Source organism: Oculina patagonica, chromosome 6 (genome assembly GCF_052425735.1).
Source record: "Oculina patagonica isolate OP01 chromosome 6, crgOcupat, whole genome shotgun sequence".
NCBI lineage: Eukaryota > Metazoa > Cnidaria > Anthozoa > Scleractinia > Oculinidae > Oculina > Oculina patagonica.
In genome coordinates, this window is record NC_135763.1 from 27,085,122 (window position 1) to 27,113,016 (window position 27,895).

The 27,895-nt window shown below is 38.9% G+C and overlaps 1 protein-coding gene and 1 long non-coding RNA gene across 2 annotated transcripts; one reads left to right on the top strand and one right to left on the bottom strand.

Annotated features, from left to right (window-relative positions):
* On the top strand, window positions 1-27,076 carry LOC144658328 (uncharacterized). Its single transcript, XM_078518750.1, has 6 exons — window positions 1-90; window positions 12,631-12,893; window positions 25,587-25,701; window positions 26,168-26,303; window positions 26,472-26,600; window positions 26,934-27,076. Exons 1-6 carry the CDS (start codon window positions 12-14, stop codon window positions 26,953-26,955), a joined length of 744 nt encoding a protein of 247 aa, XP_078374876.1. The 5' UTR covers window positions 1-11; the 3' UTR covers window positions 26,956-27,076.
* Window positions 14,758-25,147, bottom strand: LOC144658410 (uncharacterized). The gene is made up of 5 exons (XR_013571702.1): window positions 25,086-25,147; window positions 24,910-24,972; window positions 24,561-24,617; window positions 21,897-21,938; window positions 14,758-14,933 (listed from the first exon to the last, which is right to left on the bottom strand). It is a non-coding gene; the product is annotated as an uncharacterized LOC144658410 (long non-coding RNA).
* Window positions 27,077-27,895: the final 819 nt, after the last annotated feature.

Genomic DNA, 27,895 nt, shown 5'->3' on the forward strand with positions numbered 1-27,895 from the left:
AAACAGCTTTGATGTCGAAGGTAGCTTCCGAGAATATGCCAGGGCTGAAACCGTACGTCCTGTTTCTTTTAACCTCCACGGTAAACGCAGGTAAGAGATAAAATATGCTCATTTTTTCCTTCACTTTTTTTTTTCTTAGCACCTTCACTTATAAGAGCAGAAAGGAATCAAAAAATGTAGCATATCATAAATTCAAGAAAATCTGGCTCAGGATATTTCAGTCGTGTAACAATTCAAAATACGATAAACAGGGAAAACACAGCTACACCCTTCGAATTCATTTTTCGGAGTTACTTATCGTTTAGAAATTCGCCTTAGCCCTATTACTGCATTCTTCGTTTCCTTTTTGAATACTTTTTCTGAGGGCCACAAGTTCATCGGTTTTATTACTGTCAAATGTCACCCTCATACAACTAGCCCACTTTTGATTGCATTACAGAGAGTTACATTTGAATATTCTACTCGATAAAATAATCTAACAACTTAAGTCTTTTAACTTTGTCCGCTATACTAAGTAACAGCTACTGGTCTCGCTTTCTCTCCTAATTAATGTGCAAACAACTTGTAACCTTTTGATCCTTGTTCTTCCTTTAAACGCGTCTAATTTTATCTGTGTGCAGAAAATAAAACTTCATTATACTGTAAATCAATCTTTTAAAAGAATGCCAAAATGAAAGAAAAAACGGTTAAAAAATAACGGTAATATTATTTTCTCATTCCTAGATTTTGAAAAAAAAATATAATGAGCATGAACTGTAGAAAAACAGCTTTTATTTGACATTTCTCTAATTTGAAGGCGTTCAAAAGATGTCTTATTTATTATTTATCATATTTTAGAAGAGTTATGGCTAAAAATTGCGCAAAAATATCGAAATTGGCGTAAAAATGTAAATAATATTTTAAAACCATGAATGATTTAATTAAATGGTAAGAAAATCTACCGAGAAAACAAACTTTGAAGAGTTCTAACTTTGGGTAATTGACAACAACCAATTTTAAAAACAGATCAACTTTTCGCTTCAATATAATGCAGTTTAGCAGAATTATAGCCAATACAGGTGCTTGTGTTTACAGTGTCCCAGTATTGGACATGGCGCTTAGCAGGCAGTTGGCAATAAACTCTGCCAAAAACCACCAAAACATGTTTGCCCCAAATAAAATGTTAAATAAGAATAATAGGCCTTATTATGGTTTTTAACGCCATTTTGAAGAGTAGGCAAAGCGGGTAGAAATTACAGTGTTTGTTTGGGAATCCTACGGCGAATATCTTTTACACAAATCGAATTCTAGACAACTTATGAATTGTTAAGTTAAGATACTTGGCAAACGTTTTTATTCGCCAAGTTTGAAGGACGTAACTGGGCTAGAAAGCCTTCAATTACGTTTTTTTTTTTAACTTTCCATACATTTGTCTATAATTTTTCCCCCGAACCGAGTCAATTTGCGGGGAAAAATTTAGGAAAATGTGTGGGAAATTAAAAAAGCAAATGGACGCTTTTTAGCCCAGCTACATCCTTCAAACTCGGCGAATAAAAACTTTTGCCTAGTATCTTAACTTTATAATTCATAAGTTGTCCAGAATTTAAGTTTTGTTAAAAATATTTGCCGTTGGATTCCCATATAAACACTGTATTTTCTAACCGCGTTGCCTGCCTGAAAAAAAATAGCGTTGAAAACCGTGATTAGGCCTATTAAGCAAAATGCCGCACATTTTTTGGTTTTGGCTAAAACGACGATTTATTTTTTTATGAGCCGTCAAAGTTAGGGTTTTTAGCTGCCGAACCTTCTCGGACTCGGGCGATTATATCTTATGGTGAACAGTGTTAAGTGGAAGTCCCGTTTAAAGCGGTCCTCTCAACTTCGCACCAAAAGAAAGTTTCCGTTTATTTTTTGCCTGTGAAAAGGCTTTGGTCCATACATACAAAAAAGCAATAAATTATTTTCTAGTTTTTTATTTTCGCTTTGCTACAGACCAAAATTGAATTTTGGCCGACATGGGGCCGCCAACGGTAGTCGAAGGGCTAAATTTCGACCATTTTGTGAAGCGCGCTATGTCCACAAAAATGTACTTGACGGAATATCATTTGGCACAAATTCTAAGACACCTTTATTTAGTTCACTGACGAAACGAGGAAAATTTTACGAAAATTCTAAGCATGCCAGCGCTTCTGAAATACACCATACTCTGAGGTCTTTATTCACATGTTAAAATTTAGGTAAATACAAGAGATTAAAACTCAAAAGTTTCAACATAAATTGGAGTAGAAAAGCACATCAATGTAATCTTCTTACCTCAATGAATCGTTTTCTACTTTCAAACCGGTGGGTATCTCCTTGGATTGCACGCGAGAACAAATTAAAATCTGCCATATTCAGTGTGTTTACATAATTGTCGCTTCGTGCCAAAGCTCATTTGCATAACCTTGCAATCGATGAGAAAACTCCCTCAACCGTCCAAACTCGATTAAATAGCTTTAGAATATAAGGAAATTGCTTCTTTTGATATTCCTATACCATACAGATCCAGCGCTGAGAAAAATTGCGTTGAAGATGACAAGAATACTCGCGGCGTGCGAGACTCCACAAAGTAAATATTGACGGTTTATTCACTGGTCGCACTTGTCCCATAATTTAAGTTCAATTCGCTCCCGTAGTATCTCTAGGGGAAGAAGAAGAGTCGAAATTCAGCCATTTAATAAATATAAAACGTGTTAAAACGACAAATGAATTCTGACAACGGGAATCGATCATGCAAAGACAGCTTATAACTTTATGTCCAAAAACATCACTTACAGGTTGCTTACTGAGGAAACGTAGTCGCCAGATACAATCCACAAGTTTGAATAGAACTGTTTTATGTTATGAAGTGATGAAAAGGCATAAGCTTCAATTCATTCTTGATACGTTTGCTTTCATAATCGGTCATTCGAAGCCACAATGGAAGGTTTGTGCTTCGGGATCCATCAACTCTTTCCCCTTGCGACACGATGTCACACAACTAAGTGAATTGTGACGTGACTGGCTGATCAGAGGTCAAACAAGGGTCATACTTTGGGGGTGGTGGGGAGGGGGTTGGGTTGTCGGTATTTTACAGCAGGAGAAAACTTGAGGGGTTGAAGAGCTTTTTTCACAGCTAGAGAAAACTCAGAAGTAGTAAATGATCTGTTTTTTTTTTAATAAGTGACTCGTGTTTTATCGCTAAATATTTCTTTTTTCCTTGTTCCTTATTCCACCTTGTATCACTCAAGTGTAACGTGCCTTTGCTAATTTATTTCTGTGGTTGGGCATTTGGGAGCAAATCGCAAAAAGACAGAACAGAAAAAAAAAATCCAAGAAAAGGTTCCGATAAAAGGCGGAGTGTGCTAAACTGTTTTCAATATTGAAATGAAAAAATGCTACCCTTAGTTGTGTTTTATCTTACTGTCACGGGCATCTGTGAAAAAAAAATATAATCTGGCAAAGTTTTTTTTTTCAAAAATCTATAGGACTTAGCAAATGGAAAGAAACAGTTTTTCTTACCTGGAGGTGCTCTTATTAGTAGCTACAGCAGGAATCGTACCGTAAAAACACGCAATCACTGTATTTTATCATTACTTATTTATCCTTCAGAAAATATGGAGAATTTCCACTACTCGGGAAACGGGCTGGGTACCCCCTCCCCCCCCCCCTCCTTTTTCTAAAATCTAACATCACTCCTTTTCTTTACACCAGGACACACGTGCAAGGAAATTAGAGTTAACTTTTGTGTCCATCTCTTGAACACATAATTAGTCTAAACAAGATGCTACAAAGTTAATGTTGTATAGGTATAATTTCTTTATATCGGCCATACCCCCAGGCCTTTGTTTTTTCTTTCTTTGGTGGGTTAGACAAATGACAGAGTGCACTTATCCGTTTACAAATCCCAACATTCTTGAAATTTCTTGCATTAAACCTTCTTTCAGTCCCTTTTTATAGGTCTTTACTCTCTTTGTTTGCTAGTTTGTTTTCAAATGACCACGGGCATTATGAAAAATACGAAAATACGGATCAATACAGATTTACAATCATGTTATCTGTCCAATCTACAGGCGTCCATAAATTTAAAATAACGAACGTGTTCATTCTTTACTTCACTGAGTGGCAGCCTCGTCAGCTACTTAAAACAGGTGCATTCCTTTACCATGTCCTTTACCTTGTTCACTAAGGAGGAATTGAGATCTCTGGATTTGTGTGGAAGTTCAAAGTGAGCGCACATGGCTTTTAGCGTCGTGACATTGAATTTCGATAAGGTGTCATGTCTGGCATACTCACAAATGTCATGACCGTCATAAGTTATGGGATGCACCAGTCCCACTTGGCTGACAATATCTTCCACTGCTTCACGTCTAGCTTTGTCATCCAGGTAAACAAGTTCGTCTTCGATGAGACTGTCATCGTCGTCATTATCGTCCTCTACTTGATCAGCTGTTCCTTTCCTTCGTTTGGCTGCAAGTCTCGAAAAAAATCCTTGCACCTGGGTCTTTGTTAACCATTCGCTTCTTTTGAACTTTCTCGTTCCATCAGTGTTTCTGGCTTTTTTCATGTCAGCTGCCACTTGGGCGGGATCGGCTTTACGACCAGTTGTCTCGCCAGTGTTAAATCTCGTTGAAAGATAGTCTTTCACATTCTCCGCAAACCTCGTTCCTCCCCCTCTTGGTTTCTGAAGGGCCCAACCGATATTGGAACTCTCATTATTTACTCCACCTGTTACTTCTTTAACTGTGGACGATAATTGCGATTCCAGTGTAAGTGACGAGAACTTTAAAGCCCAGGCGCGCCTTAGTCCATCGTACAAGTTCTCTGATGTGTTGTGTCGCCCGAGGTGAATATGATCTTCAAGTTCCTCTACCGAAGAAAATTCAGAGGAGCATCCTGGCTCTTGGCAGACAAGCTGTATGTCGTTAACGTCATCATCATCATCATCATCACGGGAAGCCTCAGGGTCATTTGAGGTCGGCTTTATTGCTCTAGGAACGGTGGCAAAGAGACCATAATTATCAACTTCCTTAAGCACTGCAGGATTCTGGTTCTGAATGAAAAGTTCCGACCATGGAATGAGAGTCTTCCACCACCAATTCCATACGCTTTCACGACACGAAGGCCATCTTCTTCATATGAAAAATTGTGAAAAGCACTGAAATTGGCGATCCGGTTGACTTGCAGTTCCTGAACCTCTACTTGATCCAGCTTACAAACGACTGCAGAAGTCCCCTTAACCTGCCTTGCTCTTAAGGCCTCGTACATGTCACTGGCTGACATGATGTCATTCCCTTCATTGCAATATCTGCGTATTGCGCTTTTCATCGGGGAAATAATGCGGTCGCAAACATCTTTCCCAAACTGCGGCTCCGAAAAGTCGTAGCTAATAGGGTAGAAAAGGGAATATAAATTAGTTACTGCTACTGCTGATGCTGCTGCTACTGCCAGAACTTTAGCATATTAAGCGGCTCCACAGGAAAATGGAATCGAAAAATAAAATAAAGGTAGGAGTAGTTAACAATTATTCACCTCATCAGTGTCGTTGAATAGTGGCGTTCGCGGCTCAGTAAATATCCATCACATTCACCGACACTGAGGTGAATAATTGCTTTAGTATATACCACACAAGTTGAAAAACTAACGGACCAAGACATCACTTTCGGTAAACAAAACGACGCGCAAAGGCAGATTGTTTCTCTATAGCTGCTCGAAGGTGAATAGTACTTTGCTAATCACCTCCGAGTTAACCAATCAGCGCGCGCGAAAGACACTATTCACTTGGCTGTGTGGTATATACTAAAAAAGGATAACCTCAAACGCAACAACTTCTACGGGGCTGCTAAACAATATTTATATTGGATTTTCACGAACAAATATAGGAAAAAAGCAACACTATTAGTGTTAAGATAAAAGTTTAACGAAATTGTCGTCCATTATAATAAACGGCACGCAATGCATGCAAGACGATGAGGTTTCCCAAGGGGTCCTAAATAGTTTTTGTAACATTTGTCAAAAAAATTAACGTATACCATTCTTATGCGTATATTAAATATTAGTAGATGACAACTTCTTTATTGAATGACTGTTGTGTTTTTCTTGTAGCGTGAAATATTTTATAAGCCTTATTTACGATATCTCGCTTAAGCGACCAAGGTCTTTATTAAATAAGACGAATGTAGGCCGCTGGAGATGTCTGTTTACTGAATTTAATCGAACTTGTCAAATATTTTAATTTTTTTTTTTTACCATACCCAAATTCACAAGTACCTGACATCCTACGATATCAAGTTACTGACCTGATATGCCAAGATATCGTGGCCACTTTCACGTATAAATTAGTGTTACTGTGCGACGAAAAGAAATCACATTTTATGAAACCGCATACGGATGCCACAGTTTGAATTCGAAAAAACGTAATAGCATTTACTGTTTAGCCCAAAGAAGCAACTCTGTGGTCACATTGCTGGTTAAAATTGCAGATACGGCCATCAATTGGCACAAAAACATGTTTGCGCGGAACATGCGCCATCTTGTTTTGATCTCGCACGAAAACCGCGCACGCGAAAATGCTTTTGGTTGAACTGGTCGACTCTGTCATGTGAATGCAGAACGAACTTCATTCCAGAATCATGTAACAGGACCTTGGAAAGAAATAGTGACTGGGAATTGAGGTCCTTCCATATTTGGACAATTCAATGTAGTAAGGAAGCCGTGGGTTAGTCAAAACACAAGCGTGGAAGTAAGATGATAGCTTCAAAGATGGAACCTTTATAAGCTTATCTTCAATTGCTGTGCACCGTAGTTATAGTATAACTCTTAGATTTTCTTACCTCATAACTTTGATTCCAACTTCCTCCCCAACGTCAAGGGCAGCCGCAATTAGATTGTTGTTATGGTAACAACCGGCTTCGTCTGATCGCAAGAAGACCTCACTTACGTTCGGCTTGTTTCCTTTGATGGTACGGAGAAGGTGCTTCAGTATTGCGCAAACTGTGTACCAGTCTTGGGCACAGCTGTCAAACAGGTGGGCATATGACACGATCTCCAGGCCGTTGTCTGCTTCATTCCTCGTGATGACACAACTAACATGCCAATTTATCCCCCTTTTTCCAAACCACTCTGATTGCTTCTCCCGATATTTAAGTTGCAAAAACTTCATGGCCCAGTCCATGACCACTTTATAGAGCAGAATTCAACTGGAGTGAGTTAATCACATTCTGTTTAGCTCTCTCTTGATTCTCTGCTCTGATGAGGTGGGCCTTCCATTGAAGAATCATTTCCTGAGCTTGCGTATGGTCGTACTTGAGGTCCTCTTTCTGATCAACACTGTACAGATTGATTGAAGGTGATTCAATCTCATCTGCGATTGCCTGCATCGTAGATTTTAAGCTTTCACAATCTTCGCAGCGAACGCGATGCTCATGTAGGCTCGTCCTTTGAAACTCGCGATTCTCAGGATCGCTGACAGCAAAGCGTGGACAGTGGTCAGCACAAGCACTCTCATCTTCCCGACAATGGACTCTGTACACCGTCTTAAGGTAGCGCTTTCCATCCTTGAGATTGCTTCGAATTTCATCGCACCACTTTGCACTTGCGCCTGCGTTTTTCAACTCATCTACTATCTTGTGCATAGTATCAAACCCTTCAGCTCCAGCTGCAGCAGTGTTGTCAAGCCCCTGGAGGGATTTTCTCTGAGATGCTTCCCTGACCTGTAAAATTCTGTAGAGCGTCGATCTTCCAAGAGGGTCAAAGGCTTCTTCGCAACAATATTTGAAATACTGTTCGATCATCGTCGACCTTCCAACAATTCTTACGACGTTGGGCATGACCAGGCGCTCTCCAGAGTCGAGTTTTAAAGTTCTCGTTCCATAGGCAACATCCTGGTAAAAGTGGGGCTGATCTGCGAAAGAAAGAAAGTGCTCAAGCTTCACTAGGTCTATTCGAACCCTATGACTTGGCAGCTTTTCCACAGTAAACCCTACTCCGACGTTTTTTGCATGTGCCCTTGCCTTCTTTATCTGGCGGTCACTCAGCTTTTCAAAAGGCTCGTGTATTTTTTTCAGGAATTTGCCTGAATAACGCGTTGCATACAGGCTGAGAATCTGGGTTTTCAGATTTTTGGTTGGTGCATTTTTGTACGCGGCTACTAGTGCCTGTAGGTCGTCGGAGCACGCGTTTTCTTGTGTTGACTCGTGAAATGCTTTGAGAAGCCTTTCACTGTCTCTCGGGGCAATGACACTGCACACAGCTAAACATGCTTCATCCACCTTTTCCAAGCATAAAGCTTTTTCACTTGCAGTAGCCTTGTCCCACTCAGACACAAGCCTGAAGGTGAGTGGCTCCACGGTTCGATCTGTGAGAGACGCAATGTTCGTCATCGACTCATTGTACACCTTAAACACATCACGATCTTTCTCAGCAGAAGATTCATCGTCTGACGAGCTATCAGATTCCTTTTCACGCCATTTCCCAGGAGTCCAAGTGGGATCTGTACTGCAGCATTCTAAAGCGGGAGATGAAAAGCAACGTCTGATTGTGGAGACTGCCGCTTCTTTCGTTTTTCTGAAAAAAAAAAAGGATAGTAAAGTAAAGATAAATAAAAAATAAAAAGCGGAAAAAGGACAAACGACAAAGAATAAATTAAAAATTATATTTGGCGCACGGATGTACTAATGAACAAATTTTAATTAATGAAAGAATAGAAAGATCCGCACACACGACCAAATAGGCATAACATATCGAGGTAGTCGCTTTACAAAGGTTATTCTGGCTGACCAGACCACATGGATAATATTTTTGCATAGGTCTGTTCATCACGGCCATATTCATTTAATCAGGACAGAGAATACCCTTAAACTCGAGCGGCTTATAGATATACAAACCCGGGCGGGGATACCCAAAAAAGTTTTGTACGGGGAGGCTCCGCTCCGGGCTCTTACCCCTTGCCTTTTTATATACCATTTTGACAGAAATTGTACCCCATTCGTATACCTTTTAATGAACAATGGTACCCCTTTCATATACCTGAAAGTCATGGTATAACTTTTTCTTGTCATTTTCATGTAGCGCTTAATAAATTGAAATAATACAGCCATAAATTGCATCTGTTCGAAATATTTAAATAAAAGGCCCTTCCAAAAACGTAAATGACAGATTTCCATACCCTTGCGTATACCTAAACTTGTGAAATCCCTACCATTTTATATACCTGCAGCCTGAAAAAGGTAACTCTTTCAAGCGCAGCCTTCCCGTATAGGCCATTATAGGGAGTACCCCCTCCCCGGTATAAACATCTCTTGTGAACGGTAATAGTATGCGTCAGATTAAAAAGAAAGCTATGCTATCTCTAGTTCCTTAAAAAATCGGAGCACTTTCTTCTTTCCGGGTTTTAGGGACTGTAAACGTAACAGTTGGTTTGGGACTGATTCCTGTTCTGTATGCGCAATGATATATTTTCTAAAGTAGGTGCCCCTCCCAACGCCGCCCCCCTCCCCCCTCCGACGCACACACACACAAATGAAATCCAACATTCAGTGACAAAATGCTAAAAAATCGCTTGCCACAAAATGCGGTATTACCTTGACAAATCTAAAATGAGACCATAATCCTCTTCTTCCGTACGACTGCTTTCTTTTTTCGGTGTCCTTAGCCACAGCCATTCACTCTTCAGTCTGCTACTGTGCAGCTTTCTACAGCTGTTACAGATGGCTAAAAAATACATAAAAAATGATCCTTGTGTGCTGTACTTATCAAAGCGTGTTTTATTATATAGATAATATCGCAAGATATAATTAAATTAAGTTGTTTTCTTCTTCTTTTGGAACTGTTATGTTACAAATTCCCGTTTAAACGCCAAGAGCATTTCATCAATAAGCTTTAATTGAATACGTCCTTATTTCTCGCTGGCTCTGTGTTTGCTTGGTTCATTCTTGGGTATTGAGAGTAACAAAAAAACAAAAACCCGAAAAGTGCGTAAGTGCACAAATAAATGTAATTAGTCTGTTAGTCGAAATTATGTTCTTGTCGATTTATAATTTCGGACTGAAAAGTAACATATTTACATATTCAAAAGTAGAAATACGCTCATTTCGGTAACTGTTGCATTTTTTTACTCGTAAAAACAAAGTCATTACTCCATTTAAACTAGAACTTACGTGATCCGACTGCAACTGTAATTCCAAAAACTTCAGAAACATCTCTTGCCAGTCGTACATTAAAAACGCGGTCTCCCTTTACTCGTTCAGGCTTCCCCTTATGTTCAGGATGCTGACAAACACTTTTAGTACATTTCCAATATTTTCCGAGATAACCCCGATGCATTGGGCACACAAACATTTCCATAACCTTGTCTTCGCTTAGGCCAAAGTGACCCGCACGAACAAGAATCAATTGGTATTCAAGAACATCTTCGTTAGAAAGGTGAAAGCGATTCAAGTGGGCTGAAATGTCATCTTGGCATTCATGAAGACGTGCGAGGGCGCTAACTCCTCTGAAATCCCCACACCCACCTCCATCCTTGATGTTCATAAAGCACACAGGCATTGTTTTACCGATAACAAGCCGCAAGCTTGCAAGTACAGTTCGTGCTTTCTAAATCTAATTAGCGTAGTTGTTTGACAGCGCGAAATTTAGAAATCGAAAGGGAATTGAAAAATGTGAATTGCAATCAGGACTGACGGCATGTACATATGTGATCTTGGGCCATTACAGAGGGGAAATATAATGATTCTCTCAAACCTTTTTCAGTTCCCGTTTTCATTTCCTAATCACCGTTGAACTGTTTTTAGTTCTCATTACGTATCCCGTTTATGACCTTCCCTTTCCATTAAATCATTTCCATTCCCTAAACGTTTCTCTATTCCCCGTACGCGTTTCTTACTCCTTTTCATGCACAAGAAGAGAATGTCATACCAATTACACTCCTTCCTTTATCGCCCTTCATTTGTGGCTTTCCAAGGGTTGCATGGATATATTTGGACTTGACCAAGGCAAACAGACATTCGTTTTGCGACGGGTTACTACGCAATCCAACATTTCTAGCAGAATAGATGTACAAACGCAAACCAACACTGAGTTTTTCATCAGTGATTTTTCGCTATATCCATTTAGGCATAAGTGCTTTTACTTCATTCAAGTTATGTTTAATAATTTTGTTTGGCTGAAGTCGCAGTGAACTTTTTTTAGTACATATTCAAAGAAAAATAAAGAAAATGTTGACCAATGGAAAGCATAAATTCGTTTAAATGCTTTCAACTGCTGAGTTTTCTCTTGCTGTGAAAAAAGCTCTTCAACCCCTCAAGTTTTCTCCTGCTGTAAAATACCGACAACCCAACCCCCTCCCCACCACCCCCAAAGTATGACCCTTGTTTGACCTCTGATCAGCCAGTCACGTCACAATTCACTTAGTTGTGTGACATCGTGTCGCAAGGGGAAAAAGTTGATGGATCCCGAAGCACAAACCTTCCATTGTGGCTTCGAATGACCGATTATGAAAGCAAACGTATCAAAAATGAATTGAAGCTTATGCCTTTTCATCACTTCATAACATAAAACAGTTCTATTCAAACTTGTGGATTGTATCTGGCGACTACGTTTCCTCAGTAAGCAACCTGTAAGTGATGTTTTTGGACATAAAGTTATAAGCTGTCTTTGCATGATCGATTCCCGTTGTCAGAATTCATTTGTCGTTTTAACACGTTTTATATTTATTAAATGGCTGAATCTCGACTCTTCTTCTTCCCCTAGATATACTACGGGAGCGAATTGAACTTAAATTATGGGACAAGTGCGACCAGTGAATAAAACGTCAATATTTACTTTATGGAGTCTCGCACGCCGCGAGTATTCTTGTCATCTTCAACGCAATTTTTCTCAGCGCTGGATCTGTATGGTATAGGAATATCAAAAGAAGCAATTTCCTTATATTCTAAAGCTATTTAATCGAGTTTGGACGGTCGAGGGAGTTTTCTCATCGATTGCAAGGTTATGCAAATGAGCTTTGGCACGAAGCGACAATTATGTAAACACACTGAATATGGCAGATTTTAATTTGTTCTCGCGTGCAATCCAAGGAGATACCCACCGGTTTGAAAGTGGAAAACGATTCATTGAGGTAAGAAGATTACATTGATGTGCTTTTTTACTCCAATTTATGTTGAAACTTTTGAGTTTTAATCTCTTGTATTTACCTAAATTTTAACATGTGAATAAAGACCTCAGAGTATGGTGTATTTCAGAAGCGCTGGCATGCTTAGAATTTTCGTAAAATTTTCCTCGTTTCGTCAGTGAACTAAATAAAGGTGTCTTAGAATTTGTGCCAAATGATATTCCGTCAAGTACATTTTTGTGGACATAGCGCGCTTCACAAAATGGTCGAAATTTAGCCCTTCGACTACCGTTGGCGGCCCCATGTCGGCCAAAATTCAATTTTGGTCTGTAGCAAAGCGAAAATAAAGAACTAGAAAATAATTTATTGCTGTTTTGTATGTATGGACCAGAGCCTTTTCACAGAACAAAAAATAAACGGAAACTTTCTTTTGGTGCGAAGTTGAGAGGACCGCTTTAAACGGGACTTCCACTTAATAAGCCATGTAAAAACTAGAGTTGATTCCATTTCCTTTTCAAAACTAGCTCTTTCAGATGACTGCAGAACCATTCAATTCCAACCGGGAACAAACGACAAGTTTCTCGAAAATCACATGATAAGAAGCATGAAAGTTCACAGCAAATCAATGTGCGAATCAAAGTGCTACCAAGAACCCAACTGCGTGTCCATCAACTACGGACCAATAGACATCGATGGGCCATCCTGCGATTTAAACAATCGCACTCATTTGCAAGTATCTGGTGATGACTTTGTAACAAAGGACGGTTACATATACCGGGGCATTTTGGTAAGAAACAAAAATTTATTGTTTATTTTATCCGCCTTAGCTTTTTTATTTTCCAATTTGTGCTACCTTTTTTTCTGCTTTATATTTTGAATAATCTTCAATTTTCGGCACAATCACGAGCTCGAGCTTGTGTCACTTTCATGTACATATGAACCGAAGCAGCGTCAGGCCAGGCCATTAGCTTCCAGCCCCTTTATAAAAAGTCTTTTTCAAGATGACGTTTACGATGACTGGCAGCAATATATTTTTAGGCTTTAAAGACGGAACACTCTCTAGTTTTGGCTCCCCGTCATGTAACATACTTCAGGCGAAAACAATCCATTTATTAGCCTAGACATTCTGTTGGTCTAGAAAATCTGCTGATCAGAATTTCTAAAGGACTGTGTGTAGGTGCGATGCGCTAGCTTGTCCCTATTTAAACTGTCTTCGAGGCCAAGTTTCCGGGCCGTCTATCATAACCCCGGCCTGGCCGAAATAGTAACAACGTAACGAGGAAAAGAAAAATAATTTGAACGTTCTTTACCACATTTCTCTATTTTCAGGGGCACCCAACGAAACTTTTTCATAAAATGCAACAAACAACCCATAACAATGATAAAAAATGCTGTTTAGGCCTTTTTAACACTTTTTTTTTGGTTGCTGGGAAAAATATATCTGTTCCGCACTCCCAGGAGGACGGTAGGAAAAATTCCACTCCCAGCTATGTTGGTCGGACATTTCCCAGCCAGCTGATCGTCAACTTATTTGCTCCCAGCCAGCAAATGAAAACGGCATTAAAAAGTCAAAACGCATACTTGTTTAGTATTGCTTTAGTTTTGGCCTTATTTTGCCTAAGAGAAAGCTAAGGACTATGATTAAACAATTAGATATCATAACCTGCCTAGCTGCTTTACTGTTGTAAGTATTGCTGTGTAAAAACCTTAATGAGAAATAAAAAAAAATCAGATAAAACAATTAGACAGTTATTGCACATTGTCAAACATTTATTAACTTGTTCACATGATTGAAAAAAGTGTACAATGATTCGGCCATGCAGTGTACAATGAACAAATAGAGGTACAACGATCTCCTTTCATGAGGATGTACATACATTTACAAAGGTTTTTCAGAATTTTATTAGTGCGCGCGTATGTGGTACATACATATTTCATGGTTAATTTGGTAAATTAACTCTTGTAATGAAACCGATAATAATTTTGCAAACAATTTCAAAATATTTGAACGCTCGCCATGAGCTTGTAAAGGCAAAGTACAAATGAAATCTTACAAATTGAATTTTTGTGAGCGACATCAAGCTCATATATTTTTATGTGTCATAATTACCATAACCGCCTTTGGTTAACCACTCCTCATTAGCTGATGTTACAATAATGGGATGAAATATATGGAACAGGTACCCAATTAGTGGTGTGAACACACTGTGGCCATATTTCTGATTTCTCGGTTCAACTAATTATGGGGCATTCGTTTGATTCCTTTGTTGTAATATCAACTGCATATGAGAAGTGGTAGTAATATCCTATTAAAGTGTAAGTACGAAAAAGTACTGTAAACATTTGCCACTGTAAGTAACAAAAAAGAATAGCAAGAGAAGTGGACTCTGGAAATACAGTAAAAACCCACGAGTAAGAACCTAACATTTAAGAACCTGTTAGGCTAAAATTTGCAAATTAGACCCTACTTTTATAAGAACCTATGGCCTAAAATCTGAAAACAGGTTCTTATTTTCTAAAATTGATTAAAAATGTTTACTTTTGTGAAAATAAGTTTGGACATGCAAGGCTTTACTGTACATGTATACAATGTCATATTCTGAATAACAAGTGCATCATTTTTACATAAACACTTGATTAGATAGGCTAAATATTGCTAACAGTTCTATAAGCAGCAATGTAAATTTCATTTCTTTAAGAACCTGTTTAGGATAACCTGAAAAAACCTAGGTTCTTACTCGATCGTGGGTTTTTACTGTAGATGAAGACGTAGCTATGGCACTGCTATCCAGTCTTCACTGCTCTTGACATAGACAGCTGACAGACTCTAAAACAAGGAAAGAAATGAAAGTTTGTGTTAGTATAAACTTGAACTGCAATTTCGTAAAGTTTACTTCTTAAACAATTAGGGGCGTAATTGTCACAAGAAATGTGCTGTTTTGTTGTAAATGGCCTCCATCAAACTACAACCAAGTACAAACTTACTTTTTTTCTACATGGAGTGGTAATATAATAATAGTTATTATTAATGAAATTGACCTGTGTAAGCAATCACTGTTGTCAGAAAACAAGAAACGGAACATTCGATAAACAAATAGAATTCCCAGATTTGTAATTGTTTCATCGTACCATCATGGCTTATTATGAATGACATCCAGCATAAACCGTTTTCTGTACTGCGGGGCTTCTTCGAATGTCCAGCCAAAATCCTTGACACCATTGGAGTAGTCTGTTGCTGCAAGGAGAACACCAATACCACAGCTCGCCGAGCCTGTGCCAGAGTGGGGTTGGTCAGGCATACCAAAGCTCTCAAGGGAGAGTGGCTTCCATTTAGTAACATTGAACCTCTCACAATTTGAGTTTTCAAAAATTGTCTGCAACACCTTTACGCAACTCCTTAGGTAAATTGGCGGAGGATGCAAATGGAAACCATCGTCATACAACAGTCTTTGCGATGTTAAATCAAAGATTATTAGACCCCAGTGGTTCCTTTCAATGATGCAGGGCAACATTATAATTTCTAGAGAAGAAATATCATGGGTAAGTGTTACCCTATGGAGCATCTTCATTGCTCCTTCACCCAATTGCTCTGGTGAAAGAAATGTAGAAAGAGACAAGCAAATGGTTTTTCCTGCATTGCTGTTTGCCCTTTCATCAATCAAATTGAATAAAAAATCAATTATTTTATCATTCAGGTAACGTTCTCCACAAAGAGTCGTCAAATCATCAACAAAGATTTCAATTCCATTCCGTTTGGCGATCAAACCACCATTTTTAGGAGGAAGATACAAGACAGTGTTTAAGAGATGCATCTTTTCCTTCAGGGAAACTCTTTGTGTGTCCTCCTGCAGCCACTTTTCTTCAAATGTAGCCTTTGTTGCAATAGACTTAAATGCAAAATAATTTTGGAGGACCCTTAGAGATTGTGCACTGAACTTACCCAAGCCATTAAATTCAACAACGTGAGATTCTGGGTTTTTTTTCGAAAACAGACTTTTGGATGCATCATTAATTACTCTTTCTGGTGGTAACCAATTTACAGCAAAAGGGTCAGCCAAACTCCCATTACCTGCATTCAAGGGAAACAGACTAAATGTGGTGCATCTGCGCACTGGTGGTGTGTGATAGGAAGCAATGGCCATTCTAGGGCTGCAGAACCTTCCACTACTTTGAAGCAAATCCGACCTGAGAAGTGCGGCATCAGTGGTAGTCACTAAGGGAACAGAATTTCCATCATCACTATCATAAGTCAAAGAAGACAGCTTGTTCAACGGAAGTTTTTGCCCAGGGGATTTGGAAGCACCTGAAATGATTGTTGGAGTGTGTTTGGCTTCGTCTGCTTGAGTCACATTTGTGTCATGTTTTATGACATCATCAGCAGATATCACATTGCTTTTCTTTTTAGGCTTTGAGGTTCTTTTGGTTTTTTGAGGCTGCTTCACTTTTTTCCCTTTAGGGTTTCGTTTCGCACTTTCATCCTTTCCTAACTTAACAGAACCTGAGAGAGGATTACTTGCCTCGTCAACATTGGTCTTATGGAACCGCTTTCTACCATACCTTGAGCTTGAAGCGAAATCTACAGGCCGATTAAAAGATGATGCAGGGAGCCAGGCATCATCTGACTCAGTGTAGCCGCTAAACCTCACCCTATACTCAAATTCATGAGTCTTAGCATTGATCCGTGTACCAACAATGTCATCAACTTCAAAGAAACCATGACTTAATAGGTCCTGTTTTTCATCACTAACAACCTCATCCTCTCCACCAGATTCTTCTAAACAATTGATGTTAACCATGTCAGAAAGAGGAAGGTAGCCCATTTTCGTTAAACATTCAAGGCTTTCTGAAGCTACCTCGTACACACCATCTCTGTCTGTTTTGGAAAGTTTGACTGGCCCCAAAATACTACTCCCTGATATCCAGTCAGTGACCAAAACATCAGAAGGGACAGAAACCACATTCCCATTCTGCTCATACAATGAGCACCTACAACGAAACTCTTTTCCTTTTTTTGAGGTTGTGCTCAGAATGTCACTGCCACCCTTTTCTTGCAGAGACACGATTCTTCCAATTTTAAAGCCTTTTTTCTTTTCTTTGCTACTTTTAATAGCCACATCAGAAAATTTTACAATGTCATGGTTAGGATCCATTGGGGATTTTCCGGGCAAGTAATTTGAAGCTATGTGCCGCTGTGAGCGATTGCGGGAAATGAATTCTCGTGGGAGAAGCATTTTGATTGCCCTGCTCACATGTACCTTGGTAACACAGTCTCTCTCGACCCTACTAATGTACCACTCTTTGGATGCCTTTTTGTCAATACACTCATCATCATCATCGACAGTCTCAAACAACTCACTTCTCTCAATCTTGACATTACTCTGTTCATCGTTACCATCACCACTTTCAACAGGCAGGGCTTCACATTTTTTATGCTCTTCATTGTCAACAGAGCATTCTTCCTCAATTGTTTTCAACTGCTGCCTTAATTGCATGGAGTCAGAAAAAGAGAAATCTAACTTATCGTAGCCTGCAGGCAAGCCACCCTCTCCTACCACTATCATTCCTTCGGGCATATTAAATGTGAAAGGCTTTCCCCATGCACCCGCCTTCTTCAAACAATCCACAGCAGCTAAGGGAAGGTACTTCTCCAACTGTGACAAGCCAAGCAATATGCCTTCCCGATGGGCCTTTTTTTGCTCATTTTGATACTCCAAAAAAGAATCAGGGTATCTGTACCCTTCATTTGAACCATCACTGGGCGTTTGGAAGGCAAATGCGAGCTTTTTGCGTGCCGTTGTTGGCTTGACTTTGACACCTGATAAAGCCAACTTTTTTTCTGCGCCCTGGTTAAATTGCACCGAAGCTGCTTTATCAAGCATTTCCCCGAAGGTAGGTTGACTATTTAGGGACTGCATCTGGACAGTTTTGCCTTGCAATTCGCCAATAATGCGTTCAGTTGACTTTGTTCCAGAGCAATAAGGAGAAGACCACCTTGGTCCCAGTTCTCCAAAATGCAAAAAAAGAGCTAGATTATGAAGGGTGCCAGCAGCAAACAATATTTCTGCAGTTTGTTCACAACCATAGGTAAGAAAGTGACCTCTGTTTTCTGGGTTTGTTTTTGCACCAGCTTTTGAACGTAGTCTACGACCTTGCAGTTCAACCAAACGTTTCCAGTGTCTGAAGATGGTTATCCCGGCTGACAATGACGTTTGCACTTCTGCTGGAGTGCCAAAATTAACATTTCTAAAAGGTTCAGTTAAAAAGAACACAGCTCTTATAAACAGGCTTGTACCTTGAGATGAAGAAACATACTTGTCAAGAAGGTCTGCTGTTTGGATAGTAAAAAGGCGGTCACTGGCATCAGGATTTTGGTCAAAGAATGAAGCAAGCAAGAGATCATGCACAGTAAAACCACAGACAACACCTTCATCTTTGCATTTCTCTCTAAGGGCTTTCAGGTGATCAATGGTAGCAATGCAGATACTTGAATCTTTCCAGAAGGTCAAATCTAGGGTTGGATACTTCAAACATTTTGCAAATAGCCTTCTTTCATGTTCATAATCAAGATAGGCAATGAAAGGCAATTTGAAGTAATAGGGAGCTGCAAATTTCTCATCATCTACTCCCAGCCTCAAAAAATAAATACCAGCTTCAACTTGACTTTCAGAAGGAGTCATAGAAATGACTGAAGCTGCAAGAGAAAATCCTGCTGAGTCAGTTGAAAATCCCATCAGATTCAAAGGCTTTTTTCTTACACACCCATTTGGTTTAAAAACAGTTAATCTTCTGAGATTTTCAAGGTACTTTAAAAGATGAACAGACTTATAGCCCTTATTTGGCGTTGGCCACAAGCAATGGACAACATTGGGTACTGACACAGATGTTAATGATGAGAAATGGTGTACAGAAACACTTTTAGATAACAAATCTTTGTTCACCAAGTCTTCAACCAAATGTTTTAGAGCAGAAAAATCATCAGGGGCGCCATTTTCACCTGTTTTTGGTATTTGCAAAGTCTGATTAACCCAGTTCTCAACTGAAGGATCAAAGCACCTTCCAACAAGCTCAACTCCTCCATCAATACTTTTACGAGCCTCTAAATAACGCAAAGCCCGTGCTTCATCGCTGCACTCAATTACTGGCATGTCTGAGTAAACATCACATGCTTTTTCTAAAGCAGCCTCATTCAAACCAGGATACAATTTTTCACTTCCACCATGTGAACTAGCTGTTGTCTTGCCACACAGGCCAAAGATGTCAGCCAAAATACTATAATTTCTTTCACCAAGTCTGTTTTTGTGCAGTGTACTGATATCTTTTACAATATCTAGGTACTTGTGATTGTTCTTGCTTTTTAACTTTCCTACCAAATTTTTCATCACAGTTAATTGAACTGGATGATTTTTAGCTATGTTTCCTTTAAACAAACCCACCAAGTCAAGGATGAACTTTACATCATCCTGATTCTCAACCGATTCTCCTAACACCTCTTCCCATTCTTTATGTGTACGAACAACATTTAGAAGACTACTGGTAAGTTTCTCAGCCCTTTTTCTGTTAATTTTCTCCTTCTCTAGTGCCTGCTTTTGCTCATTCACTCGGGAATAACTGGCACGGAAACCAACTCTTCCAATCCTGTTATCAGTCTCTCCATACACTGCCTTCTTTTTTTTTCTCAAATGATCTTTAAGGTCCCTCAGTTGCTTTGAACAGTTTTTACAAGTATATGGATGATTTCCATTTGCATCAGCAACACCCAAACAAGGTGGCACAATGCTCATGATTCCACCCTCAATTTTTACATGCCTCCCATAAACGTTTAGAGTTGCTGGTTGAGGAATAAATGTGGATCTAGGAGAATTTCCTGCTCTGTCAACAACATTTCTGTGCTGTTGGGGATGCCTTTTCTTCCAAACTTTGTATTGAATATTACATCCTTTGTGCCCTGGAGTACTGCATTTAATCTCCCCCGTTTTGGTCATTTCACGAAACAACATACGCACACTGGACCTTCGAATTTGACTTGCATCCTTGAAATGTTTAACGACCTCTGGATCCCAAAGAAAGTGACATCTGACCTTTTCATTAGTAGAACCAGAGGTCCTTCTCAGTTTAAAGAATGAGAAGAAGGAAAGAAATAGGTTAAGTTGGATTGTAGCTTCTTAGGATGTTTCTTCTCTTCCTGTTGTAAATTTGTACCTTCAATAACACTACCATCAGTTTCATCAAGGAAGAAATTGATTGCCTCTCTATGGGATTTAGATATGGCATGCTCATATAGCTGCCTAAGTCCAGAAAACATCAAGCATGCAGTGCCCTTGGCGATCTGTTCAAGAGTGGCAGCTTTTGATTTTAGTTTAGCAGATGAAACGTTATGTTCTTGAGCCCATTTTTGATATGGAACACAGATCTCACACTGAAATTTTAATTTTGATGGAGAAGCAGCAGAAAATTGAGGAAATGAAGTACCCATTGAAATTGGTGCCACATAATGTGCAGCCTTTGGACCAACGGCTACTGGCAAGAAAGATGCTGCCAAAAAGCTGTGAATCTGTGTGAGGCAAGCATTGCTGACAGATCCAATCACATTGAGAAGGGCAGTGTTCTGCTGAAATAAATACTCTGGGAATAGCTGCTCAAGATAGCTAGTGTGATTTGGAAAATAACTAGGCAGTTTGGAAGATGTAAATGCTCTCACATTTTTCCAGTGACTAAAAAATATGGATGGATTGAAAAACTTGCTCTCGCAATCTTTTTTGCGAAAAGATGCCCCCTTCAAACCATCAGCCAATAATTCATCTTCCACATCAATAGGGTCATTCCAAGATGTTTCAGAAAAATCAGTCATATCATCATCAAAATCACCATCATCAATAACTTCGGGACCATCAGAAGAGTCAGAATAACCACCACTTTTCCCATAATCTACAACATCATCACCATTAACAACAACATCAGGACCAGCAACAACTGAAGAGCCAAAGCCAAACTCAGGATAACTACCACTTTCCACACAACTAACATCAGAAACATCCTGATGGCCTGAAGTGTCAATAGTTATGTTGGTGTCACATTCAGATAACCTTTTACCACCAATTTCCTCTGATCCACTTGCACGTCGAATACTGGCCTTCCTGTTTTGGGAACTGCAACTCTTAATTTGTTTGGCTTTTTTATTTTGCGGCTCATCAAAAACATCCACATTCACTTCACCAGTTTCTAAGACCACATCACCAACATCTTGACAAGATTTTGTTGTGTCATTTATGTTGCTTCCACATTTTGAGAATTTTTCACCACCAGTTTGTTTTAACAAATTAACATCTTCATTATACTTCCCTTTTTGGGAAATACTACTGATACTTATACAATTCCCTTTTTGGGAATTACTGCTAATCATTTTTGAAGTTTTGTTTGGCTTATTTGCAAAACCCACGTCAGTAACAATCTGACATAATTTTCTTTTATTTGTTTCCTTAAATAAAGGCATTTCTTTTTCTCTTTTGTTTGGTACTTCACTTTCACTCAAATGTTTGTCATGTTTAAATGAGGCCTCTTTTTTATCAGCCATTTTCTCAATGGGTTCACTGTTTTTAAATGTTAAAAAACGGTACCCCAATATCTTTCCCTTTTTTTTAAGTGGAGTTACATGGTCAAATGGGGCATTTCCCATGAATCGACCAAAAAAAGAAAAAAAAGTATCTCGAGGAATGTCTGGATGCTCCACTTGAAAGGCCTTAAACAAATCATCCTTGAGAATAACATCAGAATCTTGTTGTGTCTGCTGTACCTTGTCTACAGTCCAGTTCCATGCCCTCTTCAGTTCCATGACCTAAAATAGTATTGAAAAGGCAAAAAAAGAAATAAATAATAAACAAATAGGATGATTGATTCAATGCTATTTTCTGATGAAATTACAGTTCCTTTTGTAAAATTGAAGGATAAGAATAGTAGACATTTCTTGAACCCAAACCGTACGAATTTTGAATTCATTCTTCATCTTGAATTTGAATGAATTTTCAACTTATTTTTCAGTTCTTCCCTATAAATTTAATCTAATTTATTTACTTATTAAGCTAAACACTACTCAGTTTAAAGATGCATTAAATTGTAATTTTAACATTTCAATTTTAGGCAAATTCTTTTATTATTGTTCTAAAGTGTTTGACAGCTAGTGTATGGTACTGCATAGGTGTATTTCAATTAACTTAAATTTGAAACAAAGAACTGAGGTGTAACAAGGTACATGTAGCTGCAAAATGTCACCATATATATTATTTATTTGTCCAACAAAAACAACTGAAGTTGTAACATCAATTTGTTATCATGGTTCAAATGTGACCAAATTAGTTATGGCATTTTTATGTCAACAACAGCCAAATATGTCCGACTGTTAAAATACTCCAAAAACATAGCTCAATTCAATTAATGTAAAACAAAATGTATTTGTTACCATGGCTGAACAAACTGTTGAACGTCTTTATCCCAATGACTTGGATGTGCAGACATTCACAAAAAGTGACAGTAGAAATTTAAGAGGGGGCATATAGGAAAGCATACGGAAGAGAAAGGGTCGCAAGAATGAACAAGCAATGAATGTTCATCGTCACAAGCCTAACTCAACCAGGCGGCAGAGAGAGGGTCGCAAGAATGAACAAGCAATGAATGTTCATCGTCACAAGCCTAATTCAACCAGGCGGCAGAGAGAGGGTCGCAAGAATGAACAAGCAATGAATGTTCATCGTCACAAGCCTAACTCAACCAGACGGCAGAGAGAGGGTCGCAAGAATGAACAAGCAATGAATGTTCATCGTCACAAGCCTAACTCAACCAGGCGGCAGAAAGAGGGTCGCAAGAATGAACAAGCAATGAATGTTCATCGTCACAAGCCTAACTCAACCAGGCGGCAGAAAGAGGGTCGCAAGAATGAACAAGCAATGAATGTTCATCGTCACAAGCCTAACTCAACCAGACGGCAGAGAGAGGGTCGCAAGAATGAACAAGCAATGAATGTTCATCGTCACAAGCCTAACTCAACCAGGCGGCAGAGAGAGGGTCGCAAGAATGAACAAGCAATGAATGTTCATCGTCACAAGCCTAACTCAACCAGACGGCAGAGAGAGGGTCGCAAGAATGAACAACCAATGAATTTTCATCGTCACAAGCCTAACTCAACCAGACGGCAGAGAGAGGGTCGCAAGAATGAACAAGCAATGAATGTTCGTCGTCACAAGCCTAACTCAACCAGACGGCAGAGAGAGGGTCGCAAGAATGAACAAGCAATAAATGTTCATCGTCACAAGCCTAACTCAACCAGACGACAGAGAGAGGGTCGCAAGAATGAACAAGCAATGAATGTTCATCGTCACAAGACTAACTCAACCAGACGGCAGAGAGAGGGTCGCAAGAATGAACAAGCAATGAATGTTCATCGTCACAAGCCTAACTCAACCAGACGGCAGAGAGAGGGTCGCAGGAATGAACAAGCAATGAATGTTCATCGTCACAAGCCTAACTCAACCAGACGGCAGAGAGAGGGTCGCAAGAATGAACAACCAATGAATTTTCATCGTCACAAGCCTAACTCAACCAGACGGCAGAGAGAGGGTCGCAAGAATGAACAAGCAATGAATGTTCATCGTCACAAGCCTAACTCAACTTTGTAGTGTGGAGATAGTATTAAATTTATGTTAAATGTTTCACAATCAAAAAGGAGAAGTTTGAGATCTGCCATGGTCTCATAACTATAATAATACCTGACATAAAAAAATTAAAAATATTAATAACTGTTTACTGAAACACTTTATATACCCAAACCCACACAAAACAATAATTTGATCATATCATCAGTTGAATTTTGACCAGTGAACCATAGTCTAGCCTAATAAGGGGCAATCTCAAACACTCTCAAATTTAACTTAGTGTGGCAAAAAATATACTACTCAAGCATTTCAGCCTGGCATTTGACATATCACAGATAAAAAAATACATGAAATACTGCAGTTGATATAAACATGAGACATGAAATAATTTTTTTTATAAAAAAGTCTAAAATAATTAAAAAATATCTGAGATTTCCTTGTCCAACAATGTACAAAAAGGAATGCATGCAATTGATGATCTCTTTCCCCAAAAATTCCTTGAATTTGTCAGAAACAGTGTCTTAAAAAGTTGAATTTTGAATATAAGCACGACATTAGCAATAAGTAAATGTCGTACACTGTATTTTCTGGCACATATTTGTTTGCTACAGCCGAATCTAAAAATAACCATGCTGATCAGCTCCACCAGGGACAGGTTTTCTAAAGATATTAACCGTACGTACAGTAGAATAGTTTCTGGCCGTTCTATTATGTTAACACAAAATGTAGGCCTTGCAGGAGTTCTCGAGAAAGACTGATAAACTTTTTACTGTAAAATATGCTATTAAATCGACTACAAGGTGAAGTTTTACCTTTTGTTTGGAGCACCAGCACTGCAATTCTCCTGATTCTCTTGCACCGCGTCAAATCTGCGAATGAAAATATACATTAAATGATTCCTTTAGTTTGTACAATTTGCAGAATTCATTTTACCTTTAAACTAGAAGAACATCACAGAAACTTAAGCATGCAGATAAAAAAACAATGAATAACCAAATGCCTGAAATACATCTTCCATGTAAATGAAATTAATACACGTGGAATAAGAATTTCACGTCAAATTTCAGTGAAATTTGTGAATGAAAATGATGTTAGTTCCAGTAATTCGTTTAAACTGTAGAATAGCATACAGATCACAAAACAATGGAAAATTAATCTTACATGATAATGAAGAAGCATTCGGAGATCCAGGAGATCCCTGAAATCCGAAATCCCGCGTCAAATCTGTGAATGAAAACACTACTGTTAGTGTTAATTCACCCAAATAGTTTCAACCGAAGAAAAACATCGCAAGAGCTTTAGTATACAGATCACAAAACAATGGAAATAAATCTTACATGTAAATGATGCCTAATATATTCGCCCAAATTCCGTTGCTCTAAATCCCGCGTGTATGAATGAATCCAAAGCGACCAAAACCGGTTTTTTCCGCAAACGCGATCAGCCAGCGGTCGTCATTTTGTCAGCACTGGGGGAGGGGTGGAGGAGTTCTTTTTCTGGTCAACCTCAGTCTCCAGAGAGTTTCTAGGAGTCTCTTCATGATTCTTCAGTCATCTCTCCCAGCTCGGCTCGAAATGTTAGAGAAAGTAAGTAATTCCCAGCCAGCTTGGCTTTAAATGCTTGAAAAAGTCAGTATTTCCCAGCGGAGCCTCTAGCAATAAAAAATTTCCCAGCCAGCTCAATCTCTACTGCGGAACACCTTCTTTGCGGAACACCTCCGCTGGGTGCCCCTGTATTTTGTTGTTTTACGTTGTTGCTTTTTTATTTAGAAATATGTTTTCTGAACTGAATGGATAACATAAACCATAATTAAAACCATCTTTACTTATTTTCTTTAGAATCCCTGTCAAAGCAAGCCTTGTCCGAGTGGCTTCTTCTGTCAAGTTGGGTTTACTACCAAAGGCTACCGATGTGTTTGTCCGCAAGGATACATCGGGGTCCAATGTGAATTGCGTATGTGCAGTTTGTCATTTTGTTAATAACAGTAGTTTTCATTTCATAAGCTTGAATTAAGTGGGAACTTGCTATGCCTGGTAGCTTTTATCTTCGGGAAAAGCTGAGTTTGTTAGGCCAAATCAGAGCAGGAGCAATCTTACTCTCCATTCCTTTCAAATAAGAATATTTTTAAATTGCGGCAATGAAACTCCCAGGCTGTAAAATGCATCAAAAACTTAAAATTTGCAACGACAAGGTCACGAAGCGGGGAATGCGTCGTCAAATTCCAAACAACCGCCATACTGAATTGGCCGTCTTTTTTTCTTTATCTGAGAAGTCAGAAAATTTATCGAAACTAATAAAAAAAATGCTACAAGAAAGTTAAATTATTTTATTTCATGATGCGGTAATATTCTGAACAGGTTAATTGATCATCACTTACTTTTATAAGTTAGTTAAAAAAATCTATTTTCACTATTATCAGTTTCATCGCCAACAATAATGCCAGTTAAGGCACCGTCACCGATACCGTCAATTACGTCAAAAAGCGTTTTCATCATCATCATCATCATCATCTACGCCTCTACCACCATCTTCATCAGTGACATCCGACCAAAACGGTGAGTTTATTATTATCACAATTTTTTTTAACCAAATCATAGACATGAATTCATGGGCTGATAGATCGAAGTTGTCGTGAATTGCGGTAAGTTCCAAAGATTTAAATTTAAAATTAGCTTTAGGTCTACTTTCACTATTAAAAGCGGGAAATTTTCTCTTGTCTTCAGTTGCATCGTCTACGTTACCACCAGCTGCAATGACGTCACCTTCACCAATACTGCCAATAACACCGAAAATATCACCAACAACATCGACACCATCGCCATCATCATCATCAGTGGCATCTGTCCAAAACCGTGAGTTTTCTTTTTATTATTTTAAACCCAACCACAGAAATGAATAAGTAGGCTGTTGAATAGAGCATGTTGTTTTTTTTTGTTGTAAGGTGCAAACAGGTCCGTCCGAACGGTCCGGCCTGTTGGCCGTGTCTGTCTGTCTGCCTGTCTGTCTGTCTGTCTGTCTGTCTGTCTGTCTGTCGGTCGGTCTGTCTGCCTGTCTGTCTGTATGTCTGTCTGTTTGTCTTTCTTTCTATAAATATGTATGTCCATCTTTTTTAGTGACGGGTGGCATATGCGTTTTGAAAAGGCGATAATACTTATTGAATAAGATCATTTTTTTGTTTATTAAAGCCTGTCAATCACCGTGGATTGAGTTTCAAGGTTCATGCTATACCCTGTTCACACAAGCATTGTCATGGCACAGCGCGCAAGCACGTTGCGTGGGTGATGGTGCCCAGTTGGTGAAGATTGAATCCTCGGCAGAAAACGACTTCATTAAAAACGAATATATGGCAAGTGATCGGGATTTTTGGATTGGACTAACGGATGAAGAATCCGAAGGTGACTGGAAGTGGCCTGATGGAAGTGATGTGTTAGGGTACGACAACTGGGAATCTAACCAGCCAAGCCATGGCTCGAGCCAGAACTGTGGCGGGATAAGAAAAGCAGGCGCATATTGGCACGACAAATCCTGTATAGATTTGAAAGGGTTTATTTGCGAAAAGTAACTAGATGCATTGCCGTGGATTTTCTTCAATTTCAATACGTTTCACAATTCACTGGGCGATATCAAACCAAACAGAAAACTTTGATTTAACTTTGACATGTTAATTTGTTGATTTTATAAATAACTTACACTGCAATTGTATCAATTAGACGTTAACTAGTGTCAGAATTTCGATACTAGCCAGATTATCAAAACAAGTATAATGGAACGTTACATTATTTATATGATATAGGTTGCCATTTTAAACTTAGTTTCGTTCCTCTCAATGCCTTTTATTTGTAGGTGGGTATTTTATCAATTTTCCTAACAACCTCTAGGCGGGAGAAACTAGCTCAATTTATATTATTGGGCACTTCTCGGTTGTGGACAAGAAAATGATGATGTTGATAATGAAGAGGCTTTTACGCGCGGGGACTACTGCTTCCAATGAAAATGGAGACTTTTCCACACAGGATACCTGTTAAGAAACCTCCCATGAAAATGACACGTTGATTTTCACTATTTTATGAAATCAAACTAATCTCTCGTTAAAGGCTTTGCACCAGATCTCATATTAAGGTAGGGGTAGCAGTCCCTCATAGAATGG